This window comes from Lutra lutra, chromosome 16, assembly GCF_902655055.1.
Source record: "Lutra lutra chromosome 16, mLutLut1.2, whole genome shotgun sequence".
NCBI lineage: Eukaryota > Metazoa > Chordata > Mammalia > Carnivora > Mustelidae > Lutra > Lutra lutra.
In genome coordinates, this window is record NC_062293.1 from 33,499,639 (window position 1) to 33,525,624 (window position 25,986).

General features: G+C 36.6%; 1 protein-coding gene across 9 annotated transcripts in view; it reads right to left on the reverse strand.

Annotated features, from left to right (window-relative positions):
• TRIM37 (tripartite motif containing 37) overlaps positions 1-25,986 on the reverse strand; it is a 150,483-nt gene that overhangs the window by 105,735 nt on the left and 18,762 nt on the right. For all 9 annotated transcript variants that reach the window (XM_047708945.1, XM_047708951.1, XM_047708946.1 and 6 more), the window contains exons 4-9: positions 23,511-23,627; positions 18,964-19,051; positions 17,023-17,145; positions 15,316-15,439; positions 14,456-14,523; positions 3,458-3,582 (exon numbers count right to left, since the gene is read on the reverse strand). In XM_047708945.1, coding sequence (XP_047564901.1) covers positions 3,458-3,582; positions 14,456-14,523; positions 15,316-15,439; positions 17,023-17,145; positions 18,964-19,051; positions 23,511-23,627 — 645 coding nt within the window. The remainder of the gene's footprint in view (positions 1-3,457; positions 3,583-14,455; positions 14,524-15,315; positions 15,440-17,022; positions 17,146-18,963; positions 19,052-23,510; positions 23,628-25,986) is intronic.

Sequence of the window (25,986 nt, forward strand, 5' to 3'; positions counted from 1 at the left end):
TCCCTGCCTTCCCAATTTCAGTCCCTTCATCTCACCCAAAAAAGAAGGTAATGAAAAGGAAGTTGGAGTTCTGAGCCACTTGGGCAGTTGGGGAACAGAAAGCAAAATAATCACTGGGGGGCGCCTGGGTGGCTCAGTGGGTTGGGCCGCTGCCTTCGGCTCAGGTCATGATCTCAGGGTCCTGGGATCGAGTCCCACATCGGGCTCTCTGCTCAGCAGGGAGCCTGCTTCCCTCTCTCTCTCTGCCTGCCTCTCTGTCTACTTGTGATCTCTGTCTGTCAAATAAATAAATAAAATCTTTAAAAAAAAAAATAATCACTGGGTATTAGAGAGATTGACAAGTCTAATGCAGAGGTGCCTGCCTAATGAGCTACTTGCAAGCAGTATCAGCATAGGAGTTTATCCGTATCTACAGTTCCCAACTGTAGTGCAGGATTACTCAGGATGCCCAAGATTCATTCTCTGGACACCACCACCAGATTGTCAGGGAAGAGACCTAGAAATCTGCATTCTGAACAAACACTCCAGCTAGTTCTGATAAGTGATCCATGCACTATACTCTGAAAGGAAAAACATTTACCTTTATATGTATAGTATTTATGTCAAATGGTTCAGAAAAGGTATTCTTTAAAACTGAAATGACTGGGGCACCAGGGTGGCTCAGTGGGTTAAAGCCTCTGCCTTTGGCTCAGGTCATGATCTCAGGGTCCTGGGATTGAGCCCTGCATCAGGCTCTCTACTCAGCAGGGAGCCTGCTTCCCTCCTCCCTCTCTCTGCCTGCCTCTCTGCCTACTTGTGATCTCTCTCTCTGTGTCAAATAAATAAATAAAATCTTTTTCTTTTTTTTAAGATTTTGTTTATTTATTTGTCAGAGAGAAAGAGAGAGAGAGCGAGCGAGCACAGGCAGAGTGGCAGGCAGAGGCAGAGGGAGAAGCAGGTTCCCTGCCCAGCAAGGAGCCCGATGCAGGACTCGATCCCAGGACACTGGGATCACGACCTGAGCCAAAGGCAGCTGCTTAACCAACTGAGCCACCCAGGCATCCCAGATAAATAAAATCTTAAAAAAAAAAAAAAACAAAAACAAACAAACAAACAAAAAACCCCTGAAATGACTGACCATGTTATCAAAGAGGCAGCCTTGGGATACTGGTGAACATCCTTAGTTCACCCAAATCTACTTAAAGATACCAAATACCAAGGCCTTTTAATAATATTCAGTGCTTGATTAAAACAGAATATTATACCCAGTTTGTTAATTCAGAGAGAACTGAAGACTTATCATCAGTGAGAACTACCTGAGTTCTGGTTGTCAAAAGAATTTTCCCTTCTGATTACAGGATCGTTTATAACTGGTGTGGTCCGGTTATGCCCGTGATTCTAAACCAGGGGCAGTTTTGCTCCCAGGATGCATTTGGCAACATCTAGAAATATTTCTGTCACAACTGTAAAAGGAAAGATGCTACTGGGATACTGCTAAACATCCTACAATAAACAACATAGCTCCCTCGACCCCACAAAGAATTATCCTGATCAACAACGTCAAGGTCAAGAACCTTGGCTTGCACAATACAGTCTAGTACCATCAATGCCCTGTGGCCATCAGAGGGCATCATATATTAAAGAAAAAGGGCAGTTAAACACATTAACATTTTTAAAACAAAGGCTATTTCCTAAAGGTACCACAGCTCTCAACATACTAGAAAAACTTGGGAATATTCCATAAGCCATCTTTAAAGTCTAAGATGGACAAAAATCTGTCATACCAATTTATTTCTATCTGAGGCAGTGGTTTAACCTCACATCATAAGAATCAACTAAGGAGATTTATAAGGAACAAAATATAAATGTCTTAGTATAGCCTATGTTATAGACTGAATTGCATCCCCCAAAATTTGTACATTGAGGTCCTAACCCCTAATGTATTTGGAGAAAGGACTTTTAAGGTGATAATTAAAGTTAACTGAGGTCATAAGGGTGGGAGGGACCTTAATTCAATACAGCTCATGCCCTTAGAAGAGGAAAAGACACCAAACACTGATCTCTGTGCTTGAGGAAAAAGGTCTTGCAAGGATACAGGGAGAAGGTAGCTGTCTGCAAGTCAGCAAAGAAGCCTCATCAGAAATCAAATTTCCTAGCATCCTGATCTTAGACCTCTTGCTTCCAGAACCGTGAGAGAATAAACTTCTGTAGTAGTAACCACCCAGTCTATGGTACTTTGTTATGGCAGTCCAAGCAGACTAATTCATCTGCAGAGATTTTTAAGTGACCTGAAGTACGAGCCAGCACTGGTAATTTTCAAAAGAATCCCAACTGAATACACAGCTAATATGAGGAACCACTGCTCTAACACCCCATGCTTGAAAGAATATGCTATTTAAAAGAATTCTAAGGGACGCCTGGGTGGCTCAGTTGGTTAAGCGGCTGCCTTCGGCTCGGGTCATGATCCCAGCATCCTGGGATCGAGTCCCACATCGGGCTCCTTGCTGGGCAGGGAACCTGCTTCTCCCTCTGCCTCTGCCTGCCTCTCTGTCTGCCTGTGCTCGCTCGCTCTCACTCCCTCTGTCCCTGACAAATAAATAAATAAAATCTTTAAAAAAATAAATAAATAAATAAATAAATTTAAAAAAAAAAAAAAAAAAAAAAGAATTCTAAGACTGCCCCAAATAAAAAACTATAAAGATGCATAGAATGCAACCAACTGTTATCTCCCGTTGCCTTTTAGGATACGAGGGTAACATCATGTCACCTTCAGAATCTTATGGCATTTCATCTGAGTTTTGCTTCTGGCAACATAATGTGTTACAGTCCCTGTGTAATGTTATATAAGTACACTCAAAAGATAAACAAAAAAAAAAGAACATACTACATCATGGATAGACCTTGAGAGCATTAAGCTAAGAAAGTAAGTCAGAGAAAGACAAATACCATATCTCACTTATATGTGAAATAGAAAAAAGGGGTCAGAAGGTATAAACTTCCAAGTATAAAGTAAGTCTTGGGGATGGACTGTACAGTACAGTGACTATAGTAAATAACACTGTACTACATATTCAAAAGTTCTTAAGAGAGTAGATCTTAAAAGTTCTCATTACAAAAAAAAAGTCTTTTGTTCATGGTGAGAGATGTTAGACTTATGTCATTATCAAGTAATATGAAGCTACTGTCAGTTATACCTCAATTTTAAAAAATGAATAGATACTAATGAAACTGAATTGGATCAGTTCACCTTCTACAGAACAAACTAACTCCTAATTCAAGATCCTCTACAATCAAGTGTAAGTCTACCAGTACTTTTTAAACCAGATTTACATACATAACTAAAGTTCACCAGACCACATCATTATAAATAACACCTTAAAAAACTATGGAGTTAAGAAAAACAACACTCATTTGAAACAAGTATATGTATTTGTACATAAACTTCAGATGAAAATCAAGTTAAAAAACTATACCATACCTGGTAAAGTCTGGTGGAACAGGAGTGGTAACAAAGGATGCCATGGGCTTTCGATGAACTTGCTGAAACATCATGAGGATCTCTGAGCTCTTAGATATCAACTCACTCTTACTACAAGACCGCAACTGTGTGAGGAAAAAAACTGAATAAACAAAATTAATATTTAATGGCACCTCAAAATCCTTAATAAAGAATAAAAATAGAAATTATTTCAGTTATTCTCTCCCTGCCTTTCCCTCTGTTCCTCCCCACTGCTCCTGTGTAGTCTTTCTAAAATAAATAAATCTTTAAAAAAATTTATTTTGGTTATGTGCTGAAAAAAGTGAGAAAGAAAAACAGAATGACTTTCAAAGTGGTTTTAAGAATTAAGAATCTACATAGGATCTAGGTTATTTCCATTCTAATAATAAAGTCATTGAAGAAGCATATTTGATTTCAATGCATTTTTCGTTCCTTATGTATTAGCATAAATCCAACTTCAAGCAACCACAAATATATTTTAGACTGGCACAGTGAAGCTATTATGTATATTAACGAATAAACCTCTATAGATCAACAGACTTCAAACAAGGATTTTTCAAATTGCATTCCAAGACAGAGAGAAATGTTAAGATGTAACAGACCCAAAGAAGTTTTAACCATATCAATTTGGAAAACACCACTTCATATAGTGCCAAAGGTAAAACTGAGAAATTCAATTTTAGTAAAATAAGTATGGTAGTTAAAGACTTTCTATTCAAGACAACCAATTTGAAGTCCTAAATCTCCCATGCACTAATTATATGACTTTCAGAGTCTGTTTATCTGTAAAACTGGAATAATAGTATCTACTACTGCTTGCTTCACTAGGATTGTTATAACAATCATGAAGCCGTATGTGAGAAAGCTTTATAAACGGTTACAGACTAAACTGTGTCTCCATCAAACTTGTATTAAGTCCTAACCCCTAGTAGCTCAGTTTAACTGTATTTGGAGATAAGGTCTTCAGAGGACACAGAGAGAGAAAGTAGCCGCCTGCAAGAGACACCTCAGGGGAAACCAAACCTGCTGCCACTGATCCTGGACTTCCAGCCTCCAGAACTGTAAGAAAATACATTTCTGTTGTTTACACCTCCTAGTTTGTGGTATTTAGTTATGGATGCCCTATCAAATTTATATACTATCTAATACCATATAAATAAAATTTATAACACTCACTACAACCAGGTTTGTAACTTTAAAATGATAAGTTCATAGCTCATGAAGAATAATGACTGGTATCATGAAAATTATCAAAACTTATATAGCTTGTATTCAAATATTTATTGAATGCATATTATAAAAATCATTCCTTGATCCCATTTCCTTCTAAGATAATTCACTCAAATGAAGTTTATTATTGCTGTACATGTATTTCCACACTGTGTTTAGTAATCTTGTTTTTAGACTTCACATAAACACCATCAAGCTATGTCATGATATAGCCTACAGTTTCCACTTACCATTGTTTGAGATTTGTCTATTGATATTTAAAAATCTACTCATTTCAGCAGTTTTAAAGAGGATATCATTGCATGAATATAGCATAAGTTATTTTTCTCTATCAGTGGACAATTGGGTTGTTTTCCATTCTTTGTTATTAAAAATAACTCCTGAGTGAAGACCCTTGTGCACAGTTCCCTATATACATATGCAAGTTTCTCACATTATATGTTGATATAGGACAAGAATCCCAATTTTTTTTTTAACCCAGGAGTATGTTGGTTATTTGAGACCCCTTGTTCTTTTGTATTAATATTGGAATTTTACCAAATTCTGAGAAAATTCATGTTGAAATAAAGATGCAACTACAACTTCTAGAATGACACCAAGAGAACAGTACATTTGTAATGTTGAACATTCCCCTAGATAAATATACTATAGTCAACAAAATGTAATAGGCCACATTATTAAATGTAACTATTTTATGCACTATTAAGGAAAAAAAGTCAGTAAATTACAGCTATATCAACTGTTAAGATGCATCCCATTTCAAAGACAGTATAACATATATCTGAGAATCAACGAAATACAGGGTATTTCTTCATTCAATTCTTGCCCGTTTTATAACAGTTCTACAAATGTCTTCAACAGGGGTGCTATGGTGGCTTAGTTGGTTGGTTAGGCATCTGTCTTGAGCTCAGGTTATGATCTTCAGGTCCTGGAATAGAGCCTCGCACTGGGCTTCCTGCTCTGCAAGGAGTCTGCTTCTCTCTGCCTTCCTCCCACTACCCCTTCCCACTGCTCATTCTCTCCCTAACAAACTTTTTTAAAAAAGGTCAACATCTTTTATTAAAATTATTCAAAATTCTTCATTTTTGTTACTATTAGGAATGGGATTTTTTTCAATTAAGTTTTCTAGCTGATTATTTCTGATATATGAAAACACTATTGATTTTTATGTCTTGCTTGTGCATTCAACAGCCAAGATTAGCTCACTAAAAAGGTGTAAGTTATATACTTTCTATGTAGATAACCACATACTCTGCAAATACTGAATTTTATTTCTTCCTTTCAATATATTTATATATTTATTGCCTTAATTTAATACAGGACCGGAGCCTGGGTGGCTCAGTCGGTTAAGTGTCCAGCTTGTGGTTTGGGCTCCAGTCATGATCTCAGGGTCATGGAATCAAGCTCACATTAAGCTCCACACTCAGTGGGGAGTCTGCTTGAGATTCTCTTTCTAAAATAAATAAATCTTTTAAAAAGAATATACAGGGGGCACCTGGGTGGCTCAGTGGGTTAAGCCTCTGCCTACCGCTTAGGTCATCATCTCAGGGTCCTGGGATTGAGCCCCGCATCAGGCTCTCTGCTCAGCGGGAGAGCCTGCTTCCTACGCTCTCTCCCTGCCTCCCTACTTGTGATCTCTCTCTCACTCGCTCTCTCTGTGTCAAATAAATAAAATCTTAAAAAAAAAAAAAAAAGAAAGAAAATACAGGACCAGCACACTCAGAAGTGAAGCAATGATAGGAAGCAACTCTTGATTCTTTACCAGAGAGATTCTCAAGTTTTACCAATTAGATTGTTTCCTATAGACCTTTAAAATAAAGTTACTATTGGGGCCCCTGGGTGGCTCAGTCACTGGGCATCTGCTTTGGCTCAGGTCATGATCCCAGGTCATGGGATCAAGGCCCTCATCGTGCTCCCTGCTCAGCGGGAGGCCTGTTTCTCCCTCTCCTACATCCTCTGCTTGTGTTTCCTCTCTTGCTGTCTGTCAAATAAATAATATCTTTTTAAAAATTTAAATTAAAAAACATAAAGTTACTATAGTTCCCTTTTATTCCTGGTTTAATAAATAGTTTGGTGATGAATAAGAATCAAATATAATAATGTTTTAAAAATTATTATCCTATTCATTTCTATTTATATATTCATATGGCTTTGCCCTTTTATCTAAAGTTATAATCAGGATTTTTCTGATAACGAAACATTTATTTCATTCCTTTGATTAACCCTGCCCAGGTTTTTTTTTTTTTTTTTTAAGGAATTTATTTATTTATTTGACAGAGAGAGATCGCAAGTAGGCAGAGGGGCAGGCAGAGAGAGAAGGAGAAGCAGGCTCCCTGCTGAGCAGAGAACCCGATGTGAGGCTCGATCCCAGGACCCTGAGATCATGACCTGAGCCGAAGGCAGAGGCTTAACCCACTGAGCCACCCAGGAGCCCCATTTTTAAGATTATTTTTAAGTAATCTCTACCCCCAATGTGGGGCTCAAACCCACAACCCCAAGATCACGATTCGCTTCACCAACTGAGCCAGGCAGGCACCCTGGTCTTGCTTTCTTGTTTGTTCTCATAAATATCCTACTGTTTTTTGTCTGCTAGTATTTTTAAGATTTTTTCATTTAGTTTTCAATAAAACTGAACTTTAATTTTCTTCTATTGTTCTTACTACAACTTGTTATTAATGTTACATTGTCTCAAAGAATGGTATGTAGTACTTTTGTATTCACTAAGAAAAAATTACTTATGATAGGCAACAGATATTTAAAGATTTGGTAAAAATTTTCCATTAGTCTGAATGTTATGCCTTTTCAAGGAGATTTATTACCAATAAAATTTACTTAATGTTTCCTGTTTAAATTATACACATCCTGTGGGCACCTAGGGAGCTCAGTCAGTTAAGTGCCCCTTTTGATCTCAGGTCAGGTCTTGATCTCAGGATTGTGAGTTCAAGCCCCACATTGGGCTTCACAGCGGGTGTAGAGCCCACTTAATAAATAAAATAATTAAATTAATCATATACTCTTAAGTGACTCTTGATAATTACAATTTCCTAAAAATTATCCTCTTCATGTAGTTTCTACCTCAATAAAGTTGCTCATATTTGTAAAGCACATAGAACACTGTCTGATATATAGTAAGCATTATGTAAATATTTACTTTTAAAAATTATTTTTATTACTATAGTGATTTTATCAAAATCTTATAATTTCATAAGTATCTGATTTTTTAGTTTATCCTAGAATACAAAATCATAACTGTCTTATCTTCTTATCCTTATGATAGAATGTTCTCTTTTTGTCAGTGTTACTTTTCATCACTAGTAATGCTTTTTCCCCCACTTTAATTTCCTCATCATTTCCTAGATCTAGGTCTTATTAAGTAGTTCACTGTAGGATTTTTTTTAAAGTTCAGATTAATCCATATACTTAACATTAAAAAAAATTCAATTCAAGAATGACCCAAACAGGGAACAAGAAACTGATAAAGACAAATAGAATACAAACAGCAAGATGTCAGATTCAAACTTCACCACATCAATAAGTACAATGAATGTGAACATCCTAAACATCCCAGTTAAAAGCCAAAGATTGTCCAACTGGATATAAAAGACCAGAACAAACTGTACACAGCCTACAAAACACAGATTTTAAATACTTAGAAATAAATACATTAAAAATAAAATGTCAGAAAAAATATGTCATAGTTACACTAGTTAAAGATGAAGTGGCTTTTTTTTTTTTAAAGATTTTATTTATTTGAGAGAGAGACAGTGAGAGAGAGCACGAGCGAGGAGAAGGTCAGAGAGAGAAGCAGACTCCCCGTGGAGCTGGGAGCCCGATGCGGGATTCGATCCCGGGACTCCAGGATCATGACCTGAGCCGAAGGCAGTTGTCCAACCAACTAAGCCACCCAGGCGTCCCTGAAGTAGCTTTTTAAAATCAAATAGATTTCAAAGCAAAAAATGTTATGAGGATAAAGAAGGTCATTTCACAGTGATAATGGGAACAATTAATCAAGAGAATACAACAATTCTAGATTGTTAGGCCCCTAATACTATGGCTTCAAAATATATGAAGCAAAAACTGATAGAACTGCCAAAAGAAAAGACAAATACAAAACTACTGCTGAAAATGTCAAGAGCCCTCTCTCAATAATAAAACAAGTAGACAGAAAATTCATAACAATATACTAGACCTACACATCACCACCAACCACCTTAACTTCATGACATTACAGAAATATCTGGAAACTAAGTAACATTTCTGAAGAACCCATGGGTCAAACAATAAATCACAAAGGAAACAAGTATTGTGAACACAAATGTCTCAAATCAGTTAACAACAGCTCCCATCTTAAGATTTTAGAAGGAGCAAATAAAACACAAATAAAGCAAAGAAAAAAATTAGATCAAAACAAAAATCAATAAAATAGAAAACAAAAACAATAGAGAAAAACCAAAAGCTAAATCTGAAAATACCAACAAGAATAGATATCCTCTAGCTAGACTGATCAGGGGAAAAAGACAAGAACTACCATTATCAGGAAAGAAAGAAGTGATAACACAGCATTCTACAAATGTTAAAGGATAACAAGAGAATATCATGAATTTTGCACCAATAAGTTTGGCAAATTCAAATGAAATAATTCCTTGAAAGACACAAACTACCAAAGCTCACTCAAGAAATAAGTACTATAAAGGCACCTGGGTGGCTCAGTCAGTTAAGCATCTGACTCTTGATTTTAGCTCAGGTCATAATCTGAGGATTGTGAGACTGAGCCCGCTCCACAGTAGCTGTGGAGTCTGCTTAGGACTGTCTCTTCCTCTCCCTCTTGCCCCTCCCCACCCCATGACCTCACTCTAGAAAAAATAAGAATAAGAAATAAGTAAACTGCTTTGTATCAATTAAAGAAATTAAATTTATAGTTGAAAACCATTCCACAAAGAAAACAAGGCCCAAATGTCTTCACTGGTGAATTCTGTCAAACCTCTAAAGGAACCATAACCAATTCTATTTAACTTCTTCCAGAAAACTGAAGAGGGCATAGTTTAAAATTCTTTGAGGCCATCATTACTTTAACAACAAAGCCAGACAAAATACTCTGAGAAAAGGAAATTATCATCTAATATCCCTCAGGCACAAAAAATGCAAAAATTCTAAACAAAATCTTAAATCAAATCCAGTAATGCATTAAAAGGACAATACATTAACCAAACCAGGGTTTTTATCTCAGAAGTACAAAGTTGTTAAAATAGTTTTTAAAAAAGTTAATGGGACGTCTAGGTGGCTCAGTCAGTTAAAACAGCAGCCTTCAGCTCAGGTCATGACCCCAGGATCCTGGGATGGAGCCCCCACATTGGCTCTTACTCAAAGGGTAGCCTGCTTCTCCCTCTGCCTGCAGCCCCCTTGCTTGTGCATACTCTCTTTCTGACAAATAAAATCTTTTTTTTAAAAAATTAATCCATTTAAAGAATGAAAAAAGAAAACCATATGATAATCTTAATACATGCAGAAAAAGAATTTGACAAAGTCCAACATTCATTCCTAATGAAAATTCTCAAAGAGGAACAGAATTCCAAAGAAGTCTAATAAAGAATATCTACAATAAGGGTGCCTGGGTGGCTCAGTTGGTTGAACATCTGACTCTTGATCTCAGCTCAGGTCTCCATCTCACAGTTGTGGGATTGAGCCCCGCATTGGGCTCCACAGTGGCCATGGAGCCTACTTTAAAAAAAAAAAAAAAAAAAAAAGAGAGAGAGTATCTACAATAAACTTGCTGCTAGCATCATGCTTACATCAACATTATACTGGAAATTCTGGTCAGTAAAATCTGACAAGGAACTAAATAATAAGCAGATCAAAAAGAAAGCTCTCCATATTTAGAGACAACATGACTATCTGCAAGCAACCCCAGGAATCTACAAGACAGCTTCTAGAACTAATTAATTTAGCAAGATTGAAGGTTACAGGATGAATATACAAAAATTAATTACACAAGCACAAGAAATCAGAAATTAAAATTTTTTAAAAACACCATTTACTATAGCACCAAGAATTCTGAAATAATGAATAAATCGGACATAAAATGTGAAAAACTTGTCTCTTGAAAACTACAAAACACTGCTGAGAGAAATTACAAAAGACCCAAAGTCTCCATGAATAGACTCAGTATTAAGATGTTACATATTCCTAAACGGATTTACAGATCCAATGCAATTTCAATCAAAACCCCGTAACTCTTTGGAACAAATTAACAAGCTGATTCTAAAATTCATATAGAAATGGCAAAGAACCTGCAATGAAATGCAAAGCAAATCTAAAAAAAAAAGAAGAGTGAAGCTGGAAAGCTAACATTTCCTGTTTTATTATAAAGCAACAGTAATGAAAAGAGTGTAGTACTGTCATTAAAAATAAATAAATGGAGGGGCGCCTGGGTGGCTCAGTGGGTTAAAGCCTCTGCCTTCGGCTCAGGTCATGATCTCAGGGTCCTGGGATGGAGCCCTGCATCGGGCTCTCTGCTCTGTGGAGAGCCTGCTTCCTCCTCTCTCTGCCTGCCTCCCTGCCTGCTTGTGATCTCTCTCTCTGTCAAATAAATAAAATCTATCTATCAATAAATAAATAATAAATAAATAAATAAATAAATAAATGGAACAGAGTCCAGAAATAGACCAATGTATATAGAGGGACAACTAATTTTTTAAAGAGGTGCAAAGACAATTCAGTGAAGAAAGGCTGGTCTTCAACAAATCGTGGTGGAAAAAATGTATAACAATATACAAAAAATAAACAAACTACCTTGAATTCATACCTCACATTAAAAATAAATAAATAATTCTTGGGGCGCCTGGGTGGCTCAGTGGGTTAAGCCGCTGCCTTCGGCTCAGGTCATGATCTCAGGGTCCTGGGATCGAGTCCCGCATTGGGCTCTCTGCTCAGCAGGGAGCCTGCTTCCCTCTCTCTCTCTCTTTCTCTCTCTCTCCCTGCCTCTCTGTCTACTTGTGATCTCTCTCTGTCAAATAAATAAATAAAATCTTTAAAAATAAATAAATAAATAAATAAATAATTCTTGAAAGACCATAAACCTAATGTAAAAGCTAAGACTACAAGTTTTCTGCAAGAAAACACAGGAAAAACTTTTTATGATCTTGGACTACCTAAAAATTTCTTAACTATGACACGAAAAGAATAAATTGATAATTTACACTTCATTAAGATCAGAATAGATACTTCAACAAAGAAAATATACAGATGGCAACTTAAGTTCAAGAAAGGCTGCTTAACATCATTAGTTATAAGACACATGCAAACTAAAGACATAACAAAAAGCTATCACACTTCTATGAGACTAGTTAAAATTCAAAAGAATTGAGTATATTATGTGTTGGCAATAATGTGGAGGAACTGGTACTCTCATAGACTACTGATGGAAATAAAAATGGTACACTCACTTCAGAAAATAGTTGGCAGGCACTAAAAAGTTAATCATACACCAACCAATTTACCAAGCCATTCTAGCTTAGGCAGACCAAAGAGAAAAGGAAATATATGTCCATATAGAAATTTGTACATAATGTTCATTACAATTTTATTTGTAACAGCCAAAACAGGAAGCAACCCAAATGACTATAAACAGTTGAACAGAAAAACAAAATGTGGCATATGCATTACAATGTGTGTGTATATATATTACAAATACACACACACACACACACACACACACACACACACACACACGGCACCTGGCTGGCTCAGTCAGAAGAGCATGGGACTCTTGATCTTGGGGTCATGAGTTTGAGCCCCACATTGGGTATAAAGATTATTTACATAAATAAATATTAAAAAAAAAGAATACCACCCATAATTAAAAAGGAAAGGAAAACGGATATATGAACGAACTACAAAATGACTTCACTGACTGAAAGAAGTGAATTATATGAATATATGATTCCAATTATATACAACTCTAGAAAATGCAAATTAATCTGTGATAGAAAGCAGACAAGGGGGTTGCCTGGGGAAGGAATTGTGGGGAGAAGCAGGAGATTTATAAAGAAGCACAAAGAAATTTGGGGGGGGATAACAAATATGCTCACTATCTTGACTATGGCGACAGTTTTACAGGTATATACTTTATCAAAACTTAACAAGTTATACACTTTAAATACATGCCAATTACTGTCAATTATTCTTCAATGAAGTTGTTAAAAAAAAAAAAAAAAAAGCACATAGATCCCCAGATCCCTGCCCCTATTCCACCATAGATGGTTTAAATTTGTTCCAACACTCCAGCAGAAAGGTGCTAGTTTATTCTCTGGAGGGAAAAAAAACGGTCTCTGGAATAGGGGAACATACACAATTAAGAATGAGAATATTAAAAAGAAAAACAAGAGTCTTTAAATAAAAGTAGGTACTGAATTCTATTAAACTGTCAATCAAGTATAAGGACTGAATAAAAATATTTTCAGACATGCAGTCTCAAAAAACTTATTCTGAGGGGCACCTGGGTAGCTCAATCAGTGAAGCATCTGACTCTTGATTTCAGCTCAGGTCCTGATATCAGGGTTGCGAAAATGCGTCCTGCATTAGGCTCTGCGTTATGCATGGATCCTCCGTAGGATTCTCTCTCCCCCTGTTCCCCCACCTCCGCCCCTCACTGTTGCTGTCTCTCTCTCTCTCTCAAAACAAAGAAAACTGTGTCCTGATTAACTTTTCAGGAAAACTAAAGGAGGATATGTGATACTAAAACAATTAAGTAAAGCAAAAGAGAGGAAGCCATGGAAATCAGGAAACATGGAATTCGACCCAAGAAATAAGTAAAAAAGGGCGCCTGGGTGGCTCAGCCAGTTACATATCTGCCTTTGGCTGGGGTCGTGGGATTGGCCTGGCGTCCAGTGGAGATGGGCTCCTTGCTCAGTGGGGAACCCATTTCCCTCTTCTCCCTCTCCCTTTGCCCCCCCCAATTTGTGCGTGCTCTCTCTCTCCCCGAAATAAACAAACCAAAAAACAAAAAACAAAAAACAAAACAAAACAAACAAAAAAAAACTGAAATGGAAAGAAGTAAATGGAATCCCCAGGATGATAATTAAAAGAATAACCTGAGGAAATAGCTATGTATCAAAGAGAGAAATTCAAGAATTCTAAAACCAAAAATAAGACCAAACATATCAAATATTATCTAACACTATACACTTTATTCATTCCCTATGTAGTTCATCCCCACCTACCCCATTCCCCCCCTTTTTTTTTTTTAAGATTACATTTATTTGTCAGGGAGAGAGAGAGCACAAGCAGAGGGAGAAGCAGGGCCCCCGCTTGTGCTGACACAGGGCTCAATTCCAAGACCCTGAGATCATGACCTGAGCGGAAGGCAGACGCTTAACCAACTACGACACTCAGGGATCCCCTCACCTACCCCACTCTATGAGGGCAGACATTTTTCCCATTTTGTCTACTGCTATGTTCTGAACACCTAAAAAAATGCCAGTTATATATTTGGTACTTAATAAAAATTTCCTTAACAGGAATGTTAAATAATTGCATTCCTACAAAACAGAATAAATCTTATTAATTTTATCCTGTTCCCAAAGATGACAGAGAAAACTTGAACAGAATCAGCCAATTCCTATTTCATAAAAATTCCTAACATAGCACATAGATCTCCTAATCTTCTGGTCTTCCATAATCCTGTCCAAAAATGAATTTTTTTAAAGCCTGTGGACAGACTTTATTTCATTACATTTATTATTTCATCACCTGGTGCTCTACCTCCTGAAGTAAGGATTCCAAGAGCTCTGTTTCCTGTGTTAGAGATGTCTTCTGACCTATTTTAAAAACAAAACACCAATACTCAGGCTCATTACTGGTTAAGAATGAAATTAACTTTCATAGAATATAGTCATAAATAAGGAATCAATTTCAAGTAAATAAAGCTTCACTACAGCTACCCTACAAAATTTTCCCAGAGCTTCAGAAGGTTCAATCTAACATTGTAGTAGCTTTTGATTTCAGAATCAATCCTAACTACAATTTTAGACAAATTGCAATTCAGGTCTACGAAATTCATCTAGGAATACATAATGACAATATATTCTGTAAGGAAATTAATGTTTTTATTTCTTCCAAAGGAATCTAAGTATCTAGAAAAGTACATTTTTTACTCAATCAACTCTACTGAAGTAATTCTTTCCCAGAATTTAATGGCTTAAAAAGAAAAAAAAATGCCCAGACAGAAATAGTCTCAAGAGGCTGGAAACACACAGGGATAAGGAATTATTACTACAGAATAACTAGAGAAGGAAAAAACTGCTTTATATGGTGAGGGGGGGGAAAAGAAGATGATAACAAGGCAGGCACGCTTGCCAAATCAGTCCATTTTCTTTGTAAATCACTAGTCTAAAGAGCTAGAAGCATACATACCCATGAGTTTAGTGGAAATTATATCAACTACACGTAATATTATTTGATACAGAGGAACATTTAATAGGTGGAACTTTTACTTTTGAAAGCAATCTTTTCCTAGCCTATTAACAACTCACCAACCTTCACTCTTTCAAGAACGAATCTCAAGGAGGCTCAAAGCACCACATATTCCAACAACATAGGAAAACACTCACCCATTAGTGTTATGAGTTTATTCTTCAGCTGTGTGTCTAACCGTGCAATCATCATTTCCACTGCATTCCTAATTTCCCGAACACGCTCATCTTTTGCATTTCGAACAGCTTCCACATTTCTTTCCTAGAAGATAAACAGGTACAAAAAAAAAAAAAAAAAAACCCACACAAAAAACAGAAGAATTTTTAAGACAAAAGCAAACAGACATTACTGCAATCACTGCAATTATTCTTAAAGTCAGTTGATTTTCTCTTTAAAAGGTGAAACCCAGTAATACTTTTTAATTACTTATGTGTCATAGGAAACTCACTGCTTTAAAAAAATTGTGCACTGAAGGGCACCTGGGTGGCTCAGTGGGTTAAAACCTCTGCCTTCAGCTCAGGTTGTGATCCCAGAGTCCTGGGATCGAGCCCCACATCGGGCTCTCTGCTCAGCGGCGAGCCTGCTTCCCCCCACCCCTCTATGCCTACTTGTGATCTCTGTCTGTCAAATAAATATTTTTTTTAAAAAAATTGTGCACTGCATCAGGAACAAAACTTTTAAATGTAGACAAACATAATAAAGTACATGCTCTTAACAGTGAAAGATATTAAAAAATATTGGTTAGGTACCATATACAAAACACATACTCAAATCCCCAATCATATCTCTGATAAAAAAACCATTGTTCAAAAATAGAAGTATATACCGATGCCAGGTTCACATCATGCAAAACCCTGAAACAAATGAAAAATGTCAAAAGCCGTATCTACTCTAGTTTACAAAGTTTTAAATTTTTCAGAAGATTGCAGAGTACATTGCACATTTCATAAAAGCATACCACCAGAAGTAGAAAACAATCTTTCCTATACTTATTGTTATTATAAATACAAACAATGAGAATTTCAATGCTAGAATACCCTCGCTACTGACCAAATTATGTTGCCAAGAGAAAGTAATAGAAAAAAAGGTAGAGAAGTCATTCAACTTGTTTACATTCTAAAATTACTCTGTAGGTAGCATACATGCAACTTATATATTATTTTTTATATAAGAAAGGCTATAGAACAGTGGTCTGAACCTTGATTCCTGAAAGGGTAAAATGAAGACATCTTAAGTCAGGGATGGTCCTCAAACCTCATTAGTTATAACTACCTTTCTGGCACCTTTAAACAAAATAAATTCCAAAAGTATATTCAGTACTTAAATGCTTAAAACTTATTACATTTCCCCATATAAATAATATTACAAATGGTAAATACCTCACCAAAGCTGTCTGACCCATCAAGTATCTGAAGAGTAGGGTTAAATATTACTCTTTCAATTCCAAAGAGTTCTAATTCAAAACATCAGAAATAGCTCATTCACTGGTAGCAAAAACACCCCCGAAAGCTGAGGGTCCAAAAAATGAATGACTTAATGACTTTGCAAAAGTCAATACTGACTGTTTAGGAGTCAATTACTGACTCTGTATCAAACAAACTTATTTAACACATTCATTTTCTATTTCTGCCTAAGAAAAGGCAATTCTCTGGCTCCAAATGTGGAACAGGCCAGGAGTTTGGATACAAATTCCTCAGCTAGTTTGAAGTTGGTATAAAGGACAATAAATGTATCTTACAGATTTTCAAATCTTGATTTCAACATAATTGATTCATATTATGAAAAATACATATTACATAGGCTAGACTATAAAATGGAAAATGATCTTTCAGTAGCAGTCTTACCACTTCTTGAACAAGGCTGATGAGTTCCATGAGACGCCGACGAAGTTTAGCTACCTCTTCATTCACTTTAGTAACATGCTGCTCATAAATTTCTGCCAAAGGTTTAAAGGTATGTCCACCATGCTATTTAAATTAATAAAAATAGTTTTAGAACATTTTCTTTTACCTCAACCAATTCTACTTCTTTATCAACAATCCATGGGTATTAATAAAGTGGTAAATATTTTCAAAAGAAATTTTTTTGGCTATCTTTACTGTTAAAATGAAGGAGAACTTAGTTAAAATCACTTGGCCCATGTAGGAAATCCTTTAAGACTGCAGATAAAAAACTTTAGCAATGAACATTTACACTTAATCTAGAAATCTATACTCATCAGAAAGAACCAAAATCTTTAACCATGGCTCAAACCATCTGACACTTTATTTGCCACTCTCTTCTTGGTCAGCACTAGCTTTTTTCATGTTCTTGTATTTCTTTTCTAGGCCTTTGCAAAATTAACTCCTTCCTGGATGACGGGGTGGCTCGGTCAGTTGAGCATCCCACTCTTGATTTCAGCTCAAGTCATGATCTTGAGGTCATGAAATCAAGCCCCGCATAGGGCTCTGAGCTCAGCATGGAGTCTGCTTGGGATTCTCTCTCCCTCTCCCACTTATGCTGTTTCTCTCTCTCTAAAATGAACAAATAAATCTGAAGGAAGGAAGGAAGGGAGGGAAAAAGGGAGGGGGAAAAGGGAGAAAGAGAGAAAGGGAGGGAGGGAGGGAGGGAGGGAGGAAGGAAGGAAGGAAGGAACAAACAAACAAACTGCCTATTAACAGTTAAGTTCTTGCCAGAACGGTCTTGTCCAACCAAAGCACCCAACCATGGTCTTGAAGATAAAAAAGACGTAGATTTTTGCCTGTCCACTTAAATATGAAAAAGAATGTTTCCATTGCTTCTTACTAAATATTTATGTTAATATTATTAACTAATATTAGCATACTATATATAATATATAAACATTAATTATATTAACATAATTAAATATGTTAATATTTAAGTACTAAATTGTAAGAATTCAATATTTTTCTACTTATCACATTAGTTTTCAAATCTTAACAGAACATTCCCTGAATTGAACTCTACTCAATCAAGATGCCTGTCATTCTCTTCCTAAAATATGCCAAAGCCCAAAGAATGATTTTTTTTTTTTTAAAAGGTAGTCTCCATACCCAGCATGGAACCCAGCTCAGGGCCTGAGCGGAGATGGATGCTTAACCGACTGAGCTAACCAGGCACCGCAAGAATGATCAATTCTTATTGCTAACAGATATGTCTAGTTGTCTAGCAACTTCTGCTCCCACTATAACACTCTCCCCACCAAGAACCTATTATGTTTATTTTCAAGCCTATTTACATTAATTGTACCTATTACATAAGTATACAGTTTAATTATTAATTAAACAAAAGATACAACTGTGAAATGAAAAGCTGTTTCCAGAAAAACTAACTTGAATATTTTAGACCTGATAAAAGGTACAATGCCTTAAAAAACTACTTTTGAATTAGAATGGAAAGAGGAAAAAAAAACCATAAGGATCCAAATGTTTGCATTCGTATTATTTCACAATAGTGAAAGTTGTTGCTCCATTTTAAAGAAAACCAAAACTGGAAATTGTGGCCAGGACATATCAACTGGCCTTTGATCAAAGATAAGACTTTGATCCTACAACAAAAGATTTGCAAGTGAATATACATTTTATATGTTTTCAATTAAAATATTTATGTAAGTGGTCACACATTCCACACAACATCTCCTACAAAGGAAGGCTGTGGTATGATACCTCTGCTATAAATCAGATGCATTTAAATTTCATTCTATAAGCACAGTAAAATATTACTTTCTATCTAAATCAAACAAGTATTTCTAGCTAAAAGTAATATGCTAAACTTTTTCTGCTCACCATTCCTCCCCAAAGTGCACACTGATGGCAGATACACTTCTTACAAGTCCAGCAAAATACACTAAGTTTTTCATGGTGATTTTCACATCTATATATTATGAAAAGAAAATATAGTTTAAATAAATTAAATTGTAACATAATTACTTCAACAAATTCCTAAGTTTGGGAAACAGGTCAATTTTTTTTTAATTAACAAATAATGTGTTATTTGCCCCAGAGGTACAGGTCTGTGAAACATCAGGCTTAAACATTTCACAGCACTCACCATAGCACATACCCTCCTCAATGTCCATAAACCAGCCACCCTATCCCTACCCACCCACACCCCCCAGTAACCCTCAGTTTGTTTTGTGAGATTAAGAGTCTCTTATGGTTTGTCTTCCTCCCAACCCCATCTTGTTTCATTTTTTCCTTCCCTACTCCCAACAACCCCTGCCCTGCCTCTCAAATTACTCATATCAGAGAGATCATATGATAATTGTTTTTCTGATTGAGGTCAATTTTTTTTTTTAAAGATTTTATTTATTTGACAGACAGAGATCACAAGTAGGCAGAGAGGCAGGCAGAAAGAGAAGCAGGCTCCCTGCCGAGCAGAGAGCCCGATGCAGGGCTCAATCCCAGGCACCCCAGGACCATGACCCAAGCCTAAAGCAGAGGCCCCAACCCACTGAGCCACCCAAGCGCCCCGAGGTCAGTCAATTTTAAATTATTATATCTCAGGAAACAATATAAAATGCATTCCATTCTTCTAGAAATTAAACTAAAAAAAGCACATGTACATACAAAAATTTTAATAGTTTCATTAATTTATAAAGACTTTACAATTATGAAAAATGCAGATTAATTAAATAATGCATAAATAGATCATTTTCTTGCATCACTATAGATAAGTTCTATCATACTACATTTTGAGTAAATCACATTATGAGTCTATACCTACATGAACATGTATACATATACAAAATTTGCCCCACGTATGGCCAATGCTAACAATAATCAAGACACATGGAACTGTATAATGTGATACCGTATCCTCATAAAAAATGAACTCAATTTTAAATGAGTTTCCCCTTAAAATGGATATCCACAAGTAAAACACGAATTTGCATCTGGTTATGAAACGAATTGTATCCTCCCCAAATTCCTATATTGAAGCCCTAATATAAATGTATTTAGAGAGCAGACCTTTAAGAAGATAATGAGGGTTAAACGAGGTCATAAGGGTGGTATCCTAACCCAACAAAACTGGGCTGTCCAAGAAGAGAAAGGTAACAGAAGTGTGCACAAACAGAGAAAGGCCCTGTGAGGACACAGTGAAGAAGAGCCTTAAACCAAGTCAAAGAGAAAGGCCTCACCAGAAACCAAACTTCCAGCCCCAAAACCATGAGAAAATAAATTTGTTATTAAGCCACCCAGCCTGTGGTATTGTTATGGCAGCCCTAGCAGACAAAACACTTCAGCTTTTATCATATGCAAAATTTAACTCAAAACAGGTCATAAGACCTAATCAAAGATAAGACTTTGATCCTGCAACAAAAGATATGCAAATGAATATACATTTTATATGTTTTCACATAATGTAATTCTTAGAAGAAAACACAGGAGAAAGGCTTTATGATACTGGAATTCAAAATAATTTCTTGGGGCGCCTGGGTGGCTCAGTGGGTTAAGCCGCTGCCTTCAGCTCAGGTCATGATCTCAGGGTCCTGGGATCGAGTCCCGCATCGGGCTCTCTGCTCAGTGGAGAGCCTGCTTCCTCCTCTCTCTCTCTCTCTCTCTCTCTCTGCCTGCCTCTCTGCCTACTTGTGATCTCTCTCTGTGAAATAAATAAATAAAATCTTTAAAAAAAATAATAATAATTTCTTAAACGTGACACCAAAAGCACATGCAACTGAGCCAAAAATAAACTGAACTATATCAAAATTTAAAACTTCTGGGGTGCCTGGATGGTGCACTTAGTTAAGCATCCAACTCTTGGTTTCAGCTCAGGTTGTGATCTCATGGTGGTGAGATCAAGCATTGTGTTGGGCTCCGAGCTCAGTGAGTCTGCATGAGAGTCTCTGCATGAGAATTCTCTCTCCCTCTCCCTCTGCCCCTCTCACTTGTGCACACCCTCTAAAATACATAAATAAATCTTTAAAAAATTAGAACTTCTATACATCAAAGGACATAATAAACAAAGTGAAAGGACAATCAATGGAGTAAGAGACCACATTTGCAAATCACATATCTGATAAGGAGTTAATATCCAAAATATATAAAGAACTCCTACAACTCAACAACAGAAAAACAATAACAACAACAAAAAACCCAAAAGCACAATTAAAATATGGGCAAAGGACTTAACAGACCTACTTCTCCAAAAATGTACAAATAACCAAAAAGCATTATGAAAAATGTTCAACATTCAAATCATCAGATGAATGCAAATCAAAACCACAAGGTATTTCCTCATACCCATTAGGATGGCTACCATCAAAAAAATAAACAAGTGTTGGCAAGAATGTGGAGAAACTGGAATCCTATACACTGTTGGTGGGAATGTAACATGGTGTAGCAGCCATAGAAAACAGTATGGAAATTCTTCAAAATATTTAAAACAGAATTCTATATAATCTAGCAATATCACTGCTGGGTATATGTCCAAAAAAGGGGTGTGTGGCTGGCTCAACCAGTAGGGTGTGCAACTCCTGATCTTGAGCTCCATATTGTGGGGTAAAGATTACTTAAAAATCTTTAAAAAAAAAAAAAAAAAAAAAGGAAAGGAAAGAAAAAAAAAATTGAAGGTAAGTTCTAGAAAAGATGAACACCCATGATCATAGCAGCACGGTTCACAACAGCCCAAAAGTAGAAGCAATCCAAATGTCCATCAACAGATGGATAAAACAAAATGTGATAAATATACATGATGGATTATTAATCGGCTTTAGAAAGGAATGAAATTCTGATATAAACTACATTATGTAAAGTCAAGGAAGACAGTAGCAAAAACACAAAACTCTATGATTTTACTTACATGAGTAATCTAGAATAGTCAAACTCATAGAAACAGAAGGTGAAATGGTGGATGCCACCATTGGGTTGGTAAAAGGAGAAATGGGGAATTACTGTTTAATGGGTAGAGAGCTTCAGGTTTGCAAAACGAATAAGTTCTGGGGACTAGTACACAATGTGAATATGTTTAACACCTACTGAATTGTAAACTTAAAAATGGTTAAGTAAATTTTATACAATGTGTACTTTAATACACTTTAAAAAACTTGGGGCTCCTAGGTAGCTCAGCTGGTTAAGCATCTGCCTTCAGCTCAGGTCATGATCCTAGGATCCTGGAATCAAGCCCCATATCAGAATCCTTGCTCAGTAGGGGGCTGCTTCTTCCTTTCCCTCTGCCTGCTGATCCCCTTATTTGTGCTCTCTGTCAAATAAATAAACTCTGTTGCCTATAAAAGACACACACTGGGGCACCTGGATGGTTCAGTTAGGTAAGCGTCTGCCTTTGGCTCAGGTCATGATTTCAGGGTCCTGGGACTGAGCCCAACATTGGGCTCCCTGCTCAGTGGAAGTCTGCTTCTCTCTCTCACTCTCCCTCTGTGCTCTCTCTCAAATAAATAAATAAAACCTTGGGGAAAAAAAAGGGGGGGGAGGTACACTGTTGCATTTCTGAAAAAGCTTCTCACTAGGGGCACCTAGGTGGCTCAGTAGGTTGAGCGTACAAATCTTGATTTCAGCTCAGGTCATGATCTCAGGGTTATGAGACTGAGCACTGTGTCAGGCTCCACGCTCAGTGTGGAATCTGCTTCTCTCCTTCTCCCGTTCCCTCTGCCCCTTCCCCTGAGTGTTCTAATAGAATAAATAAATTTTTAAAAAAGAAAAAAAAAGCTTCACTAATGAAGTACACAGAGCTCAAATACCTTAACAGGTCTACATTTTATATTTCTCATTTGTAAGTAATCTGAATACCAAAAGGAAATAAAAGTATAAAAAAACAGCACATTAGATACTATCTGGAAGCTCATTTAGCCTGATTTCCACACTACCAAATTTAGAACACAGCTTTTACAATATAGGAAATCTATCAGAACAATTATTTAGTGGTGGCCCATATACACCTACAGCAAACCAAGGCAAGAGGGGCCAGCAGGCCTCTAGCAGTTGCACTCCTCTTATGAGAGGCTCTCATAAAAGAAGCCAATCAAGAGTTAGAAGGGTCTTTCAAAACAGTGATACCCACACCATGCCATAAGAAAAATACTTAAGTGTCTACCTATAAAACAAAAGACAAACTTTCAATAGTGTCATTAAGATAACATATAGTAGGGATGCCTGGGTGGCTCAGTCAGTTGAGTGTCTGCCTTTGGCTCAGATCATGATCCCAGGGTCTTGGGATGGAGCCCAGAGTCTGGCTCCCTGCTCAGCAGGGAGCCTGCTTCTCCCTCTCCCACTCCTCCTGCTTGCACTCTGTCAAATAAATAAATAAAATCTTAAAAAAATAAATCAACATATGGCAACATCTATGAAATACTTGAACAAAGAAATTGAGGGCATACTTGTCCTTTTCATTTTCTTCATGTTTGGTAAGACTACAGAGTTGAAGAGTATCAAGCTGCTGTGTTACTTCTTCTGCCCAACGACAGTTTACTAGTTCTCGCAGCTGGAGTGGAGCACTGGAAAAAAAAATATATACATATACTCTGATTCAAGACTTTGAGACTATTTTTTAATATAAACACATTCCACAGGTAATAATGTGAGATGAGTGTTAATTAAATCAACAGAGGGAAACTTTTAGCAATGTATACATAATATCAAATCATCACGTTGTATACTTTAAGTACCTTAACAATTTTATTTGCCGACTACACCTCAAAATATTAAAAACACAATTACCATATAATCCGGCAATACCATTTCTGGGTATATATACAAAAAAATTGAAGGCAGTTCTAGAAAAGATGAACACCCATGATCATAGCAGCATGATTCACAATAAGCCCCAAAGTGGAAGCAATCCAAATGTCTATCGACAGATGAACGGATAAACGAAATGTGATACTGGGGCGCCTGGGTGGCTCAGTGAGTTAAAGCCTTTGCTTTCGCTCAGGTCATGGTCTCAGGGTCCTAGGATTAAGCCCCGCATCAGGCTCTCTGCTCGGCAGGGAGCCTGCTTCCTCCTCTCTCTCTGCCTGCCTCTCTGCCTACTTGTGATCTCTATCAAATAAATAAATAAAATCTTAAAAAAAAATCAGGGGCACCTGGGTGACTCAGTGGGTTAAGCCTCTGCCTTCCGCTCAGGTCATGATCTCAGGGTCCTGTAATCGAGCCCCACATGGGGCGGGGGGGGGGGGGGGGGGTCTCTACTCAGCAGGGAGCCTGCTTCCCCCACCCCCTCTGCCTGCCTCTCTGCCTACTTGTGATCTCTGTCAAATAAATAAATAGATAAAATCTTTTAAAAATAAATAAATAAATAATTCTTTTTAAAAATGTGATACATGTACATGATGGAATATTCATCAGCCTTAAGAAGGAGTGAAACTCTGCTACAGCATGTATAAACCTTGAGGACATCATACAGAGTGATGGAAGATAGTCATAAAAAAAGAAATTATCAAACAAACACATTCCTCAAAACAGAGCTAACAATCATTCATACCATATTACTACTAAAATAACAATAGACTCAATGAAAAGTATGGTTTGCAAATTATTTTTACCTTAATATGTCATTTACAAAAAAGATTCAGATTACAGACTGAATTCTCAATTCCTCAGTCTAAAATTATACTGTCCAAAATGATAGCCACAAGTCACACGTGACTATTCAAAATTCAGATTAAGGGCACCTGGGTGGCCTGTGTCCTGGGATCAAGCCCCATATCGGGCTCCCCGCTCAGCGGGGAGCCTGCTTCTCCCTCTCCAGCTACCCTGCGCTTGCGTTCCCTCTCTCGCTATCTCTGTCATAAATAAATTTTTAAAAAAATCTTTACAAAAAATAAAAAAATTCAAATTAACTCAAATTAAGTAAGAATAAAATTTCACCGCAGTCACACCAGACAAATTTCAAGTCCCAACTGCCAATGTATCCAGTGGAATTGGACAGCAACGCTATAGAACATTTCCATCATTACAGAAAGTTCTATTTGATAGTGCTGGTTTTCTTAAGAGTTAATATGAAGGGGCGCTTGGGTGGCTCAGTATGTTAAAGCCTCTGCCTTCAGCTCAGGTCATGATCCCAGGGTCCTGGGATCAAGCCCCACATTGGGCTCTCTGCTCTGCAGGGAGCCTGCTTCCCCCTCTCTCTCTGCTGGCCTCTCTTCCTACTTGTGATCTTTCTCTGTCAAATAAATAAAATCTTTAAAATAAAAAAAAATTTTAAAAAGAATATGAAAAAAGTAAACAATAAATGAAAATGTGCAATCAAATGAGGTGAAGAGGTGGTATAAGCAAAAAAGAAATATAAGTAGCTAAATGTTTTGAAATATGCTCAGTTTCAATAATTTAAAAAGGGTATTAAAAACGAGATCCCTTTTTTCATCTAATCGAATGACCAAAAAAAGACTGATAATAATCAGTATTGGCAAGAATGTGAGATAAAGGCAATTTTGTATCTATTATTAGGAAGGAAAAATGGTAAAAACCTTTCTTTCAATGTAATCTGGCATCATTATATGAAAAAAACAAAAATGGAAACCACCTAAATGTCTCTGAATATAAGCATAAGAAAATCAACATACAGTCATAGAGTGATTACTCACACTTCTTTAAAAATGATACATTTATACTTATCAAGTCCCACCATACTTTATATGAAAAAAAAAAAATCCAGAATAGTATTTTGTCATTTGTGTTTCAAGAAAAAATTTATATGTATATATATCAGTATACTCCTAGAAAAATGTCCAAAAGAATAGATATGAAATCTAACCATTTCTTTTGAAAATGTTATTTAATGAAAAGATCAGGCAGGGAGTATAAGAAACAGAAGACTTATTATTGTATTTACCTTATTAACGAAAACTTGCAACT